This window comes from Heteronotia binoei, chromosome 5, assembly GCF_032191835.1.
Source record: "Heteronotia binoei isolate CCM8104 ecotype False Entrance Well chromosome 5, APGP_CSIRO_Hbin_v1, whole genome shotgun sequence".
In the NCBI taxonomy this organism is placed as follows: domain Eukaryota; kingdom Metazoa; phylum Chordata; class Lepidosauria; order Squamata; family Gekkonidae; genus Heteronotia; species Heteronotia binoei.
In genome coordinates this window covers 138,542,733-138,560,156 of record NC_083227.1, presented here as the reverse complement: position 1 = coordinate 138,560,156, position 17,424 = coordinate 138,542,733, and the positions used below count along the sequence as shown (strand labels likewise).

The 17,424-nt window shown below is 40.3% G+C and overlaps 1 protein-coding gene across 7 annotated transcripts in view; it reads left to right on the top strand.

The window, feature by feature from the left end:
• RAPGEF6 (Rap guanine nucleotide exchange factor 6) overlaps positions 1-17,424 on the top strand; it is a 230,347-nt gene that overhangs the window by 194,732 nt on the left and 18,191 nt on the right. For 5 of the 7 annotated variants that reach the window (XM_060240482.1, XM_060240489.1, XM_060240484.1 and 2 more), the window contains 5 exons: positions 463-486; positions 6,895-7,115; positions 13,289-13,480; positions 15,626-15,760; positions 16,587-16,700. In XM_060240482.1, coding sequence (XP_060096465.1) covers positions 463-486; positions 6,895-7,115; positions 13,289-13,480; positions 15,626-15,760; positions 16,587-16,700 — 686 coding nt within the window. The remainder of the gene's footprint in view (positions 1-462; positions 487-6,894; positions 7,116-13,288; positions 13,481-15,625; positions 15,761-16,586; positions 16,701-17,424) is intronic. The other 2 variants (XM_060240486.1, XM_060240485.1) reach the window with 1 other exon arrangement.

Genomic DNA, 17,424 nt, shown 5'->3' with positions numbered 1-17,424 from the left:
TCAACTTGTATATTTAAAATGGAACTATCTGTTTTACATTCAGCTGTAATTCAATGTTGAGTTATAGCCAATAAATTCATTTCCATTGCTCTTGAAGTGTATTCCAAATATCTGTCTGTGACAAATACTGCATATAGCTGAAGATAGGACGAGAGCAATTTTTTAAAAAATAGCAGTTACAGATTTAATTGGAAGGTGGGTTCCCTCCTTTCACACAGGGTCTTTAAAATCCCCCATCCTCTTGTTGTGTGTTCTGTGTATTCACTGTGCATTGTAACCAATTCTGTGTCTGAGTTCCATTGAAAGTCATGTGTCACTGTTTTGAGAAGTAGTTTTGCCAGATTAAAGTTTTCATTTCTCTTCTTTCCTATCTGCATCTTTCTTTCTGACTTTCAACTGATTTTTCCCCCTTTGCTTTTCCTTTCAAATACATGCTTCATTGTATATGGCTCTTGCTTACAGGAAGAAGAGGTGGAGGAGTTTGGGGTAAGTGTAGAGATTAATGCAACATAGACTTTTAAAAACATATGCAATTTTTAACCTACTGCATCCTCATTAGTGCATGCACCTGAAACAAAGCATGCATTTTATTAACCCTGAAGTAATTGCTCTAACTGTAACCAGATTTAAGGGAACTCGGCCCTTGATGGTAATGTGAATTCCAGTCATGCTTATACCTTAAACATGCCAAATCTGAGGGATGCCCATATTAAGAAAGAAGCTTTTTTATTACCCTTATCAAAACAAAATAATGTGCAAGATATAAAAAACATTGTGAAATTAACATGGGTTAAATTTAAATTAAATGCTTTATGTTGTCTGTCTGTTAGCTAACTCTTGAGCATCAGTTGCTGCTTTAAAAATTGATATGCTACATTTACAAGTAACTGCTGAAGTTCTTCCTCTTCCCACAAACCCAGAGGAATTTTATTCTAAGCAATGGATTTATTTGAAATCAACTGCATGCAACTAGACAAGGAGGAGTGAGGGCCTGATGTTCTCTTGCAGGTAACAATAGACTGCTGGCTGATAGGTATCATTGGCCAGTGCCTAGACATCTCTGGGTCGGCTGCTTCCTGTGTGACAAGGACAGAACACAACTGAAGAAAGACAGTCTGACAGTACAGAGGAAGCATTCTCTACTGTGCTGGCCACAGTCTATTCAGAAGCCTTGCATGGTGATACCTGCCATAGCACTAGAGAGGTTAATGAAGACCCAGCTAGGGGCCTGCATAACTGTTGTCGGCAAGTAGAAGGGGACTTGGTGATACATACATATTCCCTCCCACCACCACATAGATACATCTTTAAATCTGTATGGAAAGTCAACATCTGCAACCTGCTTCTCACTTTGATGGTACTCAGTTGATTCTTGAGTCCTCTCTATATAAACATTTGCAAGGAAAGATGATCTCTCCACTGTCTGTTTTTTGGGGCTAGGATAGGGTAAAGAAGCTAACTTCCTATGTGTTCCTGCATTACAATCAGCAGTATGGATTGCTGAATGTACTTTTGTCTCTGCATTAACAGCTTCATCTGATGGTATTTTAGTTACCCTAATATAATATTTTCCTTGGCACAGTAGTTCTTTCCTACTGACATTAGCTCCAGTTCTGAAACAGAATTACATGTGGGGAGACTTTTAAGTGTTTTTCTTCTCATTAAGGCAAAATTTGGCATAACCTGCTTTAGAATTATGGAATTTTTGTACAAGAAATATACATGCTGAGAGGCTCCCTATATTAAAATCCACGGGCATGGCTACAACACACAATGGGAGTTGTGTGTTGTACCCAGCCATAATCCTGCATCTGTGTGTTTGTGTGGTTTTCTGATGCACATACCTGTGCTTAGAGCAATTTTCATTGCCTAGGCAATACCAAAGAAAGGAATGCTTAACACCAAGCTGAGATCATATTATGTAGATATGCACCCTGCAAAACAGTAAACTTGAAATTGTTCCTCTTAATATTTCATATTCAGCTTTTTAGAAGAAATCAGTTTGAATTTCAGATACCTATATTGGAAAAGAAAAATAACATAGATTGGCTGTTGCAGGTTTTCCGGGCTGTGTGGCTGTGGGCATTGTGAGACCTGATGTTTCGCCAGCAACTGTGACTGGCATCCTCGGAGGTGTAACCCAGAAAACTGGAGTTCACCTCCGAGGATGCTGGTCACAGTTGCTGGCGAAACGTCAGGTCTCACAGTGCCAAGACCACGGCCACACAGCCCAGAAAATCTGCAACAGCCAATGGACTCTGGCCATGAAAGCCTTCAACAACATATTATAACAGAGATTGCCCCAAACTGCCTGCATTCAGAATGCTATCCTTTCATATAGCTTGTTTTTTAAATGTTAAAATTAAGGGGACTTGAACTTACACCATGCTGTCTTTTAACGAAGCAAAGGATAAGTGGTACCATAATATAAGAAAGTTTATTAAGCAGTTGTTTTTGAACTTTCTGTCTTTTAATGAAGGGATACCTAGAGTTTTTAGATGGCTAGACATTAAAAATAAAAATATCTCTGACATCTGATAGCTGAAGCTACCACTAGTCTAGTAGCTTTATAATCTAGAATGCTATCAGTTATACAGTTTATTCTTGCGTCGTATAGTTTATAGATGTCTATGTCTGTGAAACTTTCCCATGTTAAATCTGTCATTGTGCAACATCTTGAGCTTGTTGCTCAAATCAGAGCAATCAATCTTCATAATGTTGTGAGTCTGTGTTATCTAAACCTGTTGTTCTTCTTTGTGTATTCACCTGCATGCGAGCCTTGGTCTCTCAAAACTTCTTTTTCACATTACAAATAAGTATGGTTTCTGCCTTCTGAAAACTTGCTCCTTTTGTTGTGAAATGTCAGTACTTCAGAGTACATATCGTTTGATCTTTGATTGCAGAACTAGGTTCGTTCGTGCTATTACATTCGAAAATCAACTTAATAAAAAGTAGGTGTACCGTCTTTTTAAAAAGCGTGCAGCGTTTTTGAGAATATTCTAGAACTACCTTCTTGCATAATGGAATGGCTGTAGTGCAAAGTCATCAGAATAAACACACATACTCTTACATTACAATGCAAAGAGTCTCTTTACTCTCTACAGGGGCCTGCATACTCGCTGATAAATTGAAATAATAGTGTTGTCATTCTATGCAAACTGAGAAAGTCAAAGGTTTAAAACAAATGATTGCAGAATTCCTCATGATTGGCAATAAAAATATACACAAAGTGTTAAAGTATATGTGAAATTTTACCTGCTTTCTTTTAGAAAAAGCAAGTACTGGGCTCCTTTCTAGGCCTTTTCTTGTCAGGGGCTTTCCCAGATCTTGGGTGTAGCCTAGGATATAGCTACGCCTTTCACAACTTCTGTCACTCAGCACCCTGAGAGTTTTTTCTGCCTCGCCCTGTCCTTATCTCTCTCCCTTTTAAAAAAGCTGCTCCCCACTTCAGTTCTTTGAAATTTGTCATGTTGCTTCCATGTCCCTCTTCATATCAACTGCATCATGGGACAGAAACCCCATTCGTTCTTGCATCTGGATCTCTGAAAATTTATCAGAACCTCCCTTCTTCAGTCATCTCCCCTTGCTTTTATCCACATGTTTACTGTTATACATGCAGCTCTGTCCACCATTACAAACAAATGTGTATGTTTGTTATGTGATCAGCATAAACTTGGTTAATTGCATTTGCCTTTTCTCCCTCTCCATGAGCAGGGCGCATAGATTGAAGTAGAACTTAATTCTAATTAGTTGCAATGTCCAAATGCAGGCATCTTAGTAAACTGATCTTAGTTCATGCATAAAATTCTTGGGGGTGGGGAAAACTGGGATTCTGAATTGGGCTTTAACTGTGGTTAAGAACGTGGACAGAAAGTGACCTCTTTTTATTACAAGGTTGGGACATCACAAATAATTGGAATTAGATTAAAACAACTGGTGCCCTTCACGAGGGAAACAGTCATCAGGACTGTTCCTATCAAGAGCATAAACTGGTTTGTACATCATATTGGGATTGAATCTTAAGACAAAAGCGCTTTCAGATTGATGTTGCCGCACTTCATGACTACAAGGTTCAAGCATATAACATTCCATGGCTATCATGGAATATGTAGCATAAAATCAGTGTGCATTTTTCAGACTCTTACTTTTATATTTTTTGTGTTAGGCACTCTCTACAATTAGGGCCTCCCATATCTCCCATCTTTCCAGCCATATAGTTCCTTATGCAGATTTAAATTAAAGAGCATTTGTCAAGCTGCTCTGAATTTTAGAGTAGCCTGCTGCACAGCACAGGGATGCCTGATAGAACCAGAGGATCACAAACCCCAGCACTCAACTATAAATTGACCAGCATGGATTCTCTCTTAGCAAGATTGCTATTGTGCATGTGGCAGCTTTCCTTATAAAAGGAAAGTTCCTTAATTTATTCACAGTATCATTTGTTAAGACCAAAAGAAGTCTTAACAAGCCTTTTACCAGCTTCCACTAGTTAGGCAGCTGCAGCCTTTCATTGGCAGAAAAGATCTGGCCACTGTGATGCGCCCTTGGTAATATATAGATTAATTTACTACAATACACTTTATATGGGACTGCCCTTGTAAAGTGCTTGGAAACTTCAGTTGATATAGAATGCTGCAACCAGGATGATTGCTGGAGTGGGTTATGCTGATCATACCACTCCACTTTTGGTCTAGGTGCTGGTATTGACCTTTAAAGCCCTAAATAGTTGGGGACCAGCATACCTTAAGAACCTCCTATGAATCGATAGACACCTTCTGAAACCTTGCTTTGGGTGCCTGTGCCTTCTGGAGTTAGATGGGTGGCAAAACAAAGAAGATCTTTAAAGAGCCAAAATGGTGGAACTCCCTCCCCACAGACATTCTTCTGTCCTTTACAGCAGCTGAAGACTTATTTTATTTTGTTTGGCATTCCCTCAATGACCCCCCCCTCCTGACCTATGTTTTTAATTGTTGGGTGTATGTTTTTTATTTATGTATTTTATTCTTGGGTTCAAAATGGTTTATTATAATTTTATAATGGGTTTTTTTTATTTATAGCTACCCTGGTGGTCCTGATGGGGAATAAATGACGCATATAAATTCTGTAAATAAATATAACAGGACCTGCTTGTATTTTCAGTGGCAATCAAGAGCAGTAGAATAGTAAAGTTTCTCTTCCTTGCCTCCTGCTATATCATAACTAGCTTTTAAAAGCTATCTTTTATTTTTTGTTGATTTGTTTTATTATTTAAAATGTTTAAAATGGTGGCAGATCATGGTGTCTTAGGATAAAAGCCAAAGAGAAAAACCTTTACCAAACCAATTCATTATATATTTTTAAAATGTCAGTGTCACTGTTTCACAATAACACTTAAATAATTTGTTTTTGTAAGTAATTATCCTCTGATTATTAAAAATTATCTTGTTATTAAAATGAATCCTTTAAAGATACTTGACCAAGTAAAAGAGCAAAACTAGATATGACTCTAGAAATGTATAAATGGATCTCTCTAGCATTTTTAAACTGAATAGCTGCTTGTGTCCCCTGGGGGTAAACTGCAGCAGTGCAAGGTGCAGTGAGTTTAACTCTTGGTTTTGTGACTTCTTTTCTAAACTGATCTTACCCCAAAATTCACACAAGTGGGAAAGGAGAAAAGGACAGGCAGTTTTATGGAGGGAGAGATCATGAGGAGGAAAAGGTTCAAACCATGATCTGAAGTAGGTTCCAGTGTGGCTGTTGTTTCCCTTTAAAAACCACAAGGTTTTAAAAGTCTTTTGAGAGATCTCCTAATTTTGCATCTAGTTAGGTCTTAAGGTAACAGATATCTTCCAGTTAAGTGAATAAGCTACATGTTAGTAAGATCACAGTTTGTTTCTGTCCAGAGGTAATGCTTATGTAATAGATGTCTTGTCAGGGTGTTTATATGTGGTTAGAACCCAAAGGCCTTTTTTAGAGTTAAGTGTTCTATATCAGCTTTCAAATATCATGCTCCCATTCTGCAAGTATTGGTCACAGTGCAAAAAGCCTCTCCAATGCATGCAGCTGGGTGATTTCTAGTGTCTTTATGGTAGTCTGTTCAATGAAATTACCTGTAATTCATATTCAGTTTTTAACCTGAAGGGGTAAAAGTGTAAACAAAACCATTCAGTCACATGTACAGGTCTTTCAGACTCAAATCTCTTGATCACAGCCAGCTTGCTTGCTTGCACTAGAAGAGGAAGGGTTAAATCAAAACAGCTTCTCAGGAAGACTTAAAATAATCTTTGTATTTCATAGAAGACATTGCAGTCTTGTCACAGATAAGAGTTTGTATTTTTCCAGTGGCACTAGTCCAGATATATTCATGAGTATGAAATAATGAAATATACTTTGGTTATGCAGAAGATGGGCCCAGAGGACTGATTAACACAGTGAAATGCTTCTTATATGGAGAATACACAGTTTTGTTTTATCAACGATTTTTGACCCTCTAGAAGGCATTTGGCAACACAGTGAAATGAGCTTAGTTCAGAAGACAAGTTGTCTTTTATACTCTGAGACAGATTTATTTAAATGGAACTGAATTCAGTACACCCAGGAAATCCATCTTTTGTGTCCAACCCAAATTTGAAATACGGGTTTCAGTGAAGCCTGAGGGGCTCAGTTAGCATTGCGAAGGGGGAACTTGTCCCATTTTTGATCATTGCAGACTTCCATTAAAACTTCTTCTGTTTACCCTGTTACCATTTTTTTTAGGACAAATGTTATTTACCACTATTCATCTTTCTTTAACTTGACATCAGCATGCGCTTTTAACAGAAGGTTTTTGTGACCTGGCCTTCAACATTTGCTGCTTTGCTTCCTTGCTGCTAAAGGGAAGGTGAACTTTAACTGCTTGACGGTGTTATTTTGCAGATCATTGAGCCAGGGCAGCACAAACTCAAACATGTTGGATGTACAAGGAGGCGCTCACAAAAAACGTGCCCGGCGCAGCTCTCTTCTAAATGCCAAGAAGCTGTATGAGGATGCTCAGATGGCCAGGAAGGTTAAACAATACCTGTCTAATTTGAAAGTGGAAACAGATGAAGAAAAGTTCCAAGGAATGTCACTTCAGTGTGAACCTGCATATAGCACTTGTAAGTAAAACAAGTCTTTAGCTTCATAGCTAAACCTTTGGTTTAGGCTGTTTAACTTGGAAAGATGTCTGTACAGTTCTGAGAGAGAGAGAGAGATTATGCATAGTTGGTGTCCTTGTGTTTGACTTTGGGTTTTGGCTGAGTTTGCAGAAACTTTAAATGATAGGTCTCATTTTGACCTAGTGTTGTTAATCACATGACAAAAAAATCCTATGGTAGATCAGATCTGGTTTTTTTGCCGGATCTGCACTTTACAGAATTAAGGACTGACAAAGAAAATGAAAAGAATAGAGGTCAAGAGAAGGGCACAGAAAAACGAATTTTATTATTATAGTGGAGACATTAAAGATGGAAGAAGCTTGCTCATATTAGTGACAGATATTTCTACTGTGTAATGATTCAAAGCAATGTTGCAAAAGCCATGCTAAAGCAGGCCTTTTTCACCTATGTCATATTTTAGTTCAGTCAATTTTCTGAACTGCAAACATTACATATTACTATTCACTTTAAGATTTGAATATTTTGAAGATTTTACGATTTGAAGACCGTAACATTTGAATTCTGTGAATATAATTAGTTCTGTTGTATACCAATGCATGTTTTGATGATTGTTACATCCTGAGTGAGCTTAAGACCTTTGGTCATAAAAGCTAATAAATGAAATGAATAACATATTACTAATAATACCTAAATATTAGATCCCAAAGAAACAAAACATTGAAGAAAATATTAAACTGTTTATAAATTGAAGGCTAGTCAAATGAGATGGCAGCATTTAGACTATTTTGAAGAATGTGTTCCAGTTCTATTACAGATTGTTGTGGGGTAAATAAAATACGATAGCTAAGAGACTGAGATACAATTTAAGGAATAACTGACTTAAAATGCATCTCTAACATGAACTTACTAGGCAAGTCTCCCTTAGGCAAGGGAGGCTATGTGGCCTGGCAGTTGTGTAATGAAGATTGGCAGTGCTGCAAAATTGGAGCAAGCACAAAAGCTCCTCATGAGAGAACTGGGTGCCACCCTCTTGCAACTCTCAGCCAAGAGCTGATATGACTTTTCCCTATGCTCCCCATAGCTTTGCCCAACCAGTGACATTGGCGTCTGAGCCCTCTGAGAGTGAGAGAAACTCTCATGGCTCTTTTCCCATTCTGATGTCAATTGCTCTTCCAAATGAGCAAACTCAGCATCTGAGTCGAAGTCCTCAATACTTGTCAGAAAACTGCAGCGAGGGCAAGGGATTGGAGGACAAGCGTGGCAAATATGACCACAGTCATCATACGCCACTTGCTGCTCTGAAAGGAGTTGGAGTTGACAGCCATCCTCATCAACTCACTGCTTCAATGTCTATCATCGCTATCCATCGACTAAGCCCTCCAACACCAGAGCTGCTCGAGACCTAAGTGGTTCCACTCTCCAGGCCAAAGTGCAAACGCAGAGTTGCCTCCAAACCTTGTTTATGGTCCCTGTGTGCTGCTGGCTTCTTACCCAACTGCAATCCGGTGATGCTGGCACTGAAGTACCCTCCCATACAGCACTAGACTTCAGGAATGGACAGCTATTAGTGGCAAGGATGGAAACCCCCTTTTTTGCCAACCACCCCTGCCTCCTTCATTTTCCACGTGGGACCAACTACAGGGGCAATATCTGCACCCCATCCAACAGTCTCTCTGTGGCTTCTTCTCTGAAGTCCTTCTGACTGGATTTGCAATTTGAAACCTCTTGGGTACTTTACCACCCACTGTACTAACCCTAAGCAATAGCATCCAGGCCTGCTCCAACTCTAGACCTTACCAATCTCCTGGGCTGACTGATGAGGCTTCACCATCGACACCAGGCATCAATACTTTCCCCTGTCCCTCGACACTTCGATGTGGAGCAGGCTTCGATCCACTTAAACCAAGTGTCACACACAATCTCCACTTTCACCATCAGAAGATCTTAAATTACATGGTGACTTCATAAAACAAATGGATTATACCCTGGCACTCTCCATGTTGACCTCAGCCACAATCACCAACACGGTGATCAACATTGTTCAGCTGCTACATCATCTGCAGTAGCCCTTCTGCTTCTCTCAACATTGGTTCTACAAGCCACCAAAGACTTCTGGTCGAAGCCGGTTCCTATCTCCAGTCCTCCTCGTCGACTGAATCATATGTATGGGGTTCATAAACCTGGGGCTGAGCTCCTGTTCATTTGCCCAAAAACAAATCCATAGGTCATCTCTTCTTCACCTAAAGCTACCCAAATCCCCCCCCCCCCCCCGCATTACAAAAAAGAAGAGCAGGAATAGATGAAGTAGAATTCAACACCATAATAATTAATCTAAGCACCCAGTTGACATTGCCACCAAAATTCTCACATCAGATGTCACTCTTGGATGCAATGCATGACTTTGCTCCTCTGTCTTTCAGCCTGGCGTCTGAGCATAAACTGAGTTTTTTCCCCATTTAAGGTGATAGCCTTTTCAGCTCTAATGCAGATACTGTTCTGCATGACTTGAATAAACATATCAAGTCATCCCATAATCTGGATTTTTTTCTCCAGGTGTGGTGTCGCCTAAGACAAGCCCTGGAACAAATGGCAGTTCTAGTGTCAATCACCTGAACACTCCTGGGGTCTTTGGTCTTCCTCAGTGTCCACCAAGCCCTCTTACATTGAATTGATGATTTCAGCATTTCCTCTTTAGCTGTCAAACCCAAAGGCCCCAGAACGCTGAAACAGGGTTGTTAGGGCTTCATTACACCTTTCTTTTCTCTATTATCCATTTACCCATTTGCCTGTACCCATACTTACCAAATTGGAGGCTCATCACCTCCAACAGATGGGTCCTTCCCACCATAGAGGAGGAGTACAGTTTGGTGTAGTGGTTAAGTGCGCGGACTCTTGTCTAGAATAACCAGGTTTGATTCCCCACTCCTCCACTTGCAGCTGCTGGAATAGCCTTGGGTCAGCCATAGCTTATCACAGGAGTTGTCCTTGAAAGGGCAGCTGCTGTGAGAGCCCTCTCAGCCCCACCCACCTCACAGGGTGTCTGTTGTGGAGGGAGAAGATAGAGATTGTAAGCCACTCTGGGTCTGATTCAGAGAGAAGGGCGGAGTATAAATCCGCAATTATTCTTCTTCTACAGTTTCTTCAACTGCCACTTGCGTAAGGTGTATAAGAACACCCCCCTTGGCTGTCCTTCTGGAAGATGTACAGACACCCCTCATCAAATGGGTCACGGATCCAGTTCCTGCATCCTTCTGGGGCTCCAGTCTCCATTTCTGGTACCTCTTGGTACTGAAAAAAGGCAAGGGCATCCACTTCATCATGGACCTCAAGGCACTGAATGGATTTATCATCTACCACAAATTCAGCAAGACTGCCCTACATGGTTGCCTCCCACCAATTAAGCAAAAGGCAGGGACAGCCACCCGGGTTCTGCGGAATGCCTATACTGAAACCTTTATTAGGCATTTGTAGAACAGGCTCTCAGCTTCTTTATGGCATCACTTACGGTGACATTTGTCTCTCTCCTTGTGTTGAGTGCCACAACCTGCATCTGCATCAGTTGTTACCAGACACTTGTGCCCTGGTAATGGGTATATGGGCAGATAGCTTGGACCTCCATTCTTCCTGACGGCCACCCACCTGAGTACCCAAACATACAGGCAGGTACCTTGTGCTGTGTGGTGGCATCCCCCCTCGCCTAAAATGGAGGATCATTTGGACATCCCTCTACTCTGTATTCCACCTATGGGGTCACTCTCTGGTCGACTCCATTGTCAGTGCTTAAGATCGGAAATGCCAGTATATTTGCCCTAGAGCAGGAGTGGATGCCAATTTCCATTACTGTTAAGATTTCTGAAGCTCTGCTCTATTGTAAAATGTATGATGGTTTTCCAAAGCTTGTAGAAGCTTGTTAGTGAAACAGGGGATCAAGCACGGCCCTGTTGCTTGTGCCCTGCTGCACTGGATTATTTCATCATAAAAATCCAGGAAGACGTCTTGGAGCGCTGGACTCCCTAGAAGAACCTACCTTTGCCATGACTTGACTACTCTTCTCATCTTCTTGGAGTTAATTCACTTATCAAGGGACTTGAGTGTGAACGTGGTCTTTGTCTATTTCATAATTAGTTTAACTTTATATGATTTGTTTCTATATTTTGGATATTTATAAACATTTGTATCAGGTTTGTACTTTGTTCCCTGCTCCATTTTCTCGCAAGTCTCTGTTGGTTGCCTAATTCTCTGAGAGACAGCTTCCTAGCTTCTGGGTGAGGCCAGCCTCTCTACATGTTTCCATGTCTACCTCAGAGCACTAAGGTAATCCACAACCTCTTGAGGAAATATCCTCAGTGCTTTCTGATAACACCATGATGACCTCGTCAACACTAGTTTCCTCTTCTGCTCACAAGCCTTTTCACCTCGTTCGCCTGTCTCGGATCTTCTCCTAATGCATGGAGGCTAGGTACTGCACCTCGAGGTGCCCCTTTTGATATGGATGATGTGAAAGATCTTATCATGCTCTTCTTCACCAGAGTGCAGCAGATGTTGCTGGATAGTAGAAAACTTTCCACTAGTACATCATATACTTCCAAAGGGCCCAGATTTCTATATTTCAGGAATGTCTTCCAGGCACCCCTCCATGGTGGGACTTACTATTACCCTTACTTTTTACTATTGCTCATAGGCTCCAGCCTCAACTACTCTTCTGTTAGGATCTACCCTGGCCACCCAGGTGCATGGCTCTCCCATCAGTGAATACCCTGTCTTGTTGCACCCTGATGTTCAGCAGCCCATATGAGACTTCTTCCTGCCTGTATCTTTCAGTCGTGCTGCCCGTTCCACCTTGTGCCTGCCTCTGTTGCTCTCATCCCTTGGGGCAACCTTTCACCAACTGTCTTCCTTGCTCCTAATCACGTGGAGCAGTGTTGTTGATGGCCATCACTCCTATCAAGCAGATAGTTGAACTCATGGCTCTATATTATGATGCCCTTTTGCTTCATGACATTGGTGGGTTTTCCAGCTCTCTCTGAGATATGTTTCCTCTTGGAAGTAGTGTCTAAGTTCCATCCTAACTCAGACATCTCTCTTATAGCCTTCTTTCCTATGTCCACAATGATGGGAGACTCCACTCCCCCTTTTCCTTTCTTCCAGAGGTCAGCACTCACAGGAAATATCCTGACCTGTACATCTCCTCCACTTCTCTGAAGCTAGACCATGAAATCTCTTTTCAGAGATGCTCCTAATGGCTAATGGAAACCATTAACTACCCTCTCCTAGTCAAAGAGCTGTTTCCTGGCCTGATTTGAGACCATTCTGCTAGGACTTTAGCTAAATCTACTACCTTCCAAGGGGTTCCACTACGTGAGTTTTGCGGGGCTATGACCTGATCATCTCAGCATGTTGTTATTAACACTATGCCTTTGGCATTTCTCCACTCCAGTGTTCCCAAATGGGAAGTATGATCTTGCAATCTACTGTGCCTGGTTGACCTCCAGCACCCTTCTCCAGATGTAATCCTTGCTTCCTAATCTCCCAGTGGTGTGTTGCACAGAGGCCACGAAGAAGAAACAGGTTGCTTACCTGTAACTGATGGTCTTCAAGAGGTCATCTATGCATTTACACCACTCGCCCTCCTTCCCCACTGCTGTCGGACCTTTGGCTTTATCTAGGGTCACACAGTGGTCAGAAGGAACTGGTGGGATGTCTGCGCCCATTTCAGGGAGCATGCCTGGTGGGGTTTCTGTGCATGCCCACTGGAATCTGGGTGTGAAAATCCTTGTTAAGTACCAACTGGGGTTGGCACAGGCACACTATGGCCCATAGGTCTGAATGCACAGATGGCCACTTGAAGATCATCAGTTACAGGTAAGCAGCTTGTTTATTTATAGAATGCAAAGTTTGTTGCTTTCAACGGAACAATAGAATGTAGGAATAACAGCAGATTCAGGATTCAATTAGGATGGGCATCTTCTTAATGAAAAAAAGTGAAAGTGTGTCAAGTATGCCACCTACTGGAAACCATCTAGTATTCCTCAAAATTAGCCTCACATTACAACCAGTTGTGTGTTTGGAATAGTGCTAATAATAGTATGCAATCTGCTGTCTCAATGGTCATTGTATGTTAGTTGAAATTCTTAGATTTATTAAATCTTAATTTCTCCTTTTCACTTTCTCAGTGACAAAAAATATAAATGAAAGACGAGGAGCAAAAGTTTCAGAAATGTCTCCAATACCATTGAGATCTGTTGGTCAAACTGCAAAAACTCACCTTCATCAACAAAATAGAATGAGTCAAGTTCTTCAAGTTCCAGCTGTTAATTTGTACCCTATAAGAAAAAAAGGACCTGCAAAGGATCATGTTACTTTCAGTGAGTATTTAGTTACTTAGATACACATTGCTGTAAAACTGGCAGTAATTTTTCAGGAGCATTAATTTTGAGTTTTCTCCACTATCTCAAACTTTCTGCCATATAGCCATACAAAATCATAACAATCTCTTGTGTTACGTTATAAAATATCACTTCCATCTTATCAATTAATATTTATTTTTCATAGTAAAAATCCTTCACTTGGGAGACACTGTTGTGCATGACAGTTTCAGCATAGAAGAAGGAATATTTTCAGGAAAGTAGTTGCTGCAGAAATTCTGATGTCAACACCCTTGGAATTCACTAAATCCCTTATCACCAATGCAGAATACCAGTTGCCCCATGAACAGCTCTAACAGATGCAGTGCTATGTAGACTACGTATGATTTTCTTTCCCCAATATGCATTAAGTGCCTGTTTGCAAAAAGCTGTTTGCAAAAAACTTATGTATTTTCATAAGAACCATTCAGTCCTATCTCAAGGACACAAGCCTCTCTGTCAAGCATCGCTATTTCTCAATAATCAGTCTTCGTTATTCAATCAAAAGTTGCTTTATTGTAGAAACTCCATAGCTTTGCGAAGGACAGAATCCTTGGAAGTAATGACATATACAGACACACATAGATACTTCATAGGATAACTTCAAAGAATAACATAAAGATGCAATTTGAGTCACGGGTTCAAAGGTTACTACATAGTATCTCTTCTACTACTTAGGAATGAGGCTGTTATGAACATCTCCCTTTCTCATACTTTCTCTGAGAGCAGATAAGACCTGGCTGTGTGAATCTGGGGAAGAGGCACATCCTACCGTTCATAGCAAGGCTAACCTAAACATCCTTGGGCCAGACGGATTTATTACTTGCCCTAGGTTGTAAAAGAAGAAGGGCGGGGGGGAGAAGTGTCCTGCTCTTTGTCTTATGGTCTATCATGGTACACAGAAATATGCATGCTTGACACTCTCAGGTATCATGTGGAACTGACATTAGCCAATAATTTACTGATTTCTGTCCCAAATTAGTTACAAAAGCATCAGGATCTGTTTTTTTCAGTTTATGCTTTTTCTGCAGTTATTTCAAGCAGAGACATCAAAAGCATTTTTATAATGAGCAACGTGACTAATAAAAATTCAGCATTTGCTCATCAGTACTGAAATCTGCATTTCTGTCTGAAATTATATTTGTTTGCTTGGTAAAAATACTAAAATAAACAGGAAACTCTTAACTGTTTGACAGATTGCATCATCTCTCAGCATTCAAGAGAGAGTGATTGGGGTTTTTTTCTAGATATGTTGCATCTACTGTTGAATGAATGTAAACAAGGGAATGACTTTGTTTCCATGATCTTTGAGCAGTGTGAGACAGTAAATGAATGGTGTCATATCTTGCTATTTTTCGAACTGTCAAATGAAACTAAGCTCACTTCTGAAACTTGTCAGGTTGTCTGCCAATTATGTGAACCTTTGTGAATGAATCCAGGACTAACCTCTCTCCCTGGGCATCCAGTTTGCATAGGGTTTGAGTACTGGCACATCATATCTGCTCACTACACAGTACCACTGTATTGCAGTGGCAAGCAAGTTAATGAAACCAAACTTTCTCCAGTGTGATTGAAAATACAGTTCATTCTCTGTAATGTCCTTTTGAAGTTCCTAGTCTTTTCTACAAGTCAAACAGGCTACGTCACATAGACCTGCAGTGGAGAAAGTTGTAAATCAGACCAACACCTGGCTCCATTCTGGGGAAGTTTAGTTGAGGGAGTAGTGCAGAGTATTGTGGCTTCCCAAAAGGGGAAGGATAGAGAGTGCACAATTCCCAACTAAGCCTATGTCAGTTCTACTCTGAGAAGGCTTATTCCTAAGTAAAGTGCTTTAGAGAGAAACTGTAAGGAAGTGTGCAATCTTACCCATATCAGACTATGCTTGGTGGCCTTATGGTGTTTCATTGTAAGCTACACTTGAATCTGGTTGGGAACTTGGAATGTGTGAGTGAATAACTGGAAAACTGTGCATCACTGCATAGCATAGTTCCCTTCCAATGTGCAAACTTCATTTACTCAACCTTGGTACTGCAGTTTCTATGATAGAAATTCTACGCATTTTCATTATGAACTTTTTTAAAAAAAACCTTTCTGTTACTGGTTTAGGTGCAGGATCTCCTCAGAAGTCGATGAGTTTATGTGAAGAAGTAAACAATAAAAAACAAGCAGAAGATAATGTATCTATGGCGTCGTCTTTGCATTCCAGTCTCCCTGCTTCTCCTCAGGGCTCTCCACGCAAAGGTAGGAGGGTGCCTAGGAGAAACCTTTCATGCTAATCAGTAATGCAACATTTAGGCTCTTGATAATTCCATAGGTCAGAATACAAAGACTGGATATTATAATGGGATGTATTCTGTTCATTGGGGCAAGGAATGTCAACATTATGGAGAAAATTATTTTTAAAAAGGATTTTGATATGAGCTGCTTTTCAATCACCACATGTACATTTTATTTCTGGATTTGATTTGATAAAGGTTGCAATTTGTGGTAATGGATGCCTGATACAGCAAACCGGAGAAACTTTTAAACTTTCAATAGAAGGCACTTGTCAGGGGACGAGGTACTGATATATTAGATATCTGATATATATTTGAGATATTAAAATAGTTGGGGTCTGTGTTTTAAATAGATAAATGAAGAAGCAAGAATGTTCCTCTCTTCCTTTGGTACTTGACAATTCTTGTTCCACTGTAGCAGCCAAAAATACTCTTGCTGTGGTGATTATCCAGAATTCTGTGATCTGTAACGTTCATTTGATTCCATGAGACTTGTTTGTCTGTCTTCGTTGATTTCATTTTGTTTCCCATGCTTTCAGACTTTTTTTTTCCTTTTAAGGACAGCTTCATTTTGATACAAGTATCCTCTGTCCTATTTTATCTTTGTTAACATCTCATTACAGAGCTAAAATTAGATGTGTAGTTTTCAGATTAATCAAACATCCGCATCTTTGCCATGGTTTACTGAACTGCAGGTTATATTGCCTTTTCTACTAGATCCGCATGCAATGTTAGGAGCATTAATTTTGCTGTCACTGTGTTATTTGCTTTCTGTGTTTCTTTCTTTGTAGCAAGTAACCCCCAGAGATCAGATAACTGCAACCAGATTAATCTCTCTGGCTCTTCTTCGTCACTTGCTAGTGAAACCAGCAACAAGAACAGTGGACAACGCAGCTATGGAATAGGTGGGGCTTATTTGCAAAAGAAAATCCAGCAGATGACTAGCAGGAGAGCAGAAAGTTCAGTCTGTACTGAAAAGAGCGAGAGTCAGGATGCTAGAATGAAGACAGAACTTATGTACAAGCTCAGGAAAAGAACAAGGTCCCTCTCTGGAAGATTCAGGGAAAGGAGTATCTCCAGGGAAAGACCAGCTGTCATCTGTGTTAAGGAACTGGAGTGCAAGCAAGATAGGGATAGAAGTGGAAATCAGAAGGATGCAGACAGTAATGTGTTACATTCTGCCAGTAGCCATGGAAACAATACTTCTCTATTCTGGATGTGTCCACAGTGGAGGCACAAAAGAAGGAATACTATCTGATGCATTGTGCATCATATGTTGGACTTCAAAAATGTATTTAAACTGTGCATTCGTATTTTGGTGTGTGTGTGTGTGGCTATACCTGGATTTTTTTTTTCCAAATGTGAAAAGACATAGTATAATTTGTATAATATTTTACTTGTAATTTTGCATATTAAAACTGGAAGATAGGAAGTCATACATACTTTAGATGCCTCTTAGAAGTCTTTCAAGCACAGCTGCTGGTGATAACTGAGACTGGTTGCTCCTTTTCTTTTCTAGAAGTGGAGCTTCAGTAGCATATTTTGATCTACTTTCCATGACTGTGATCCTGCTTCGTAAGCTCTGTGTTGTGGATGAACTACTTGCTTATTAATGATGCACCATATTTC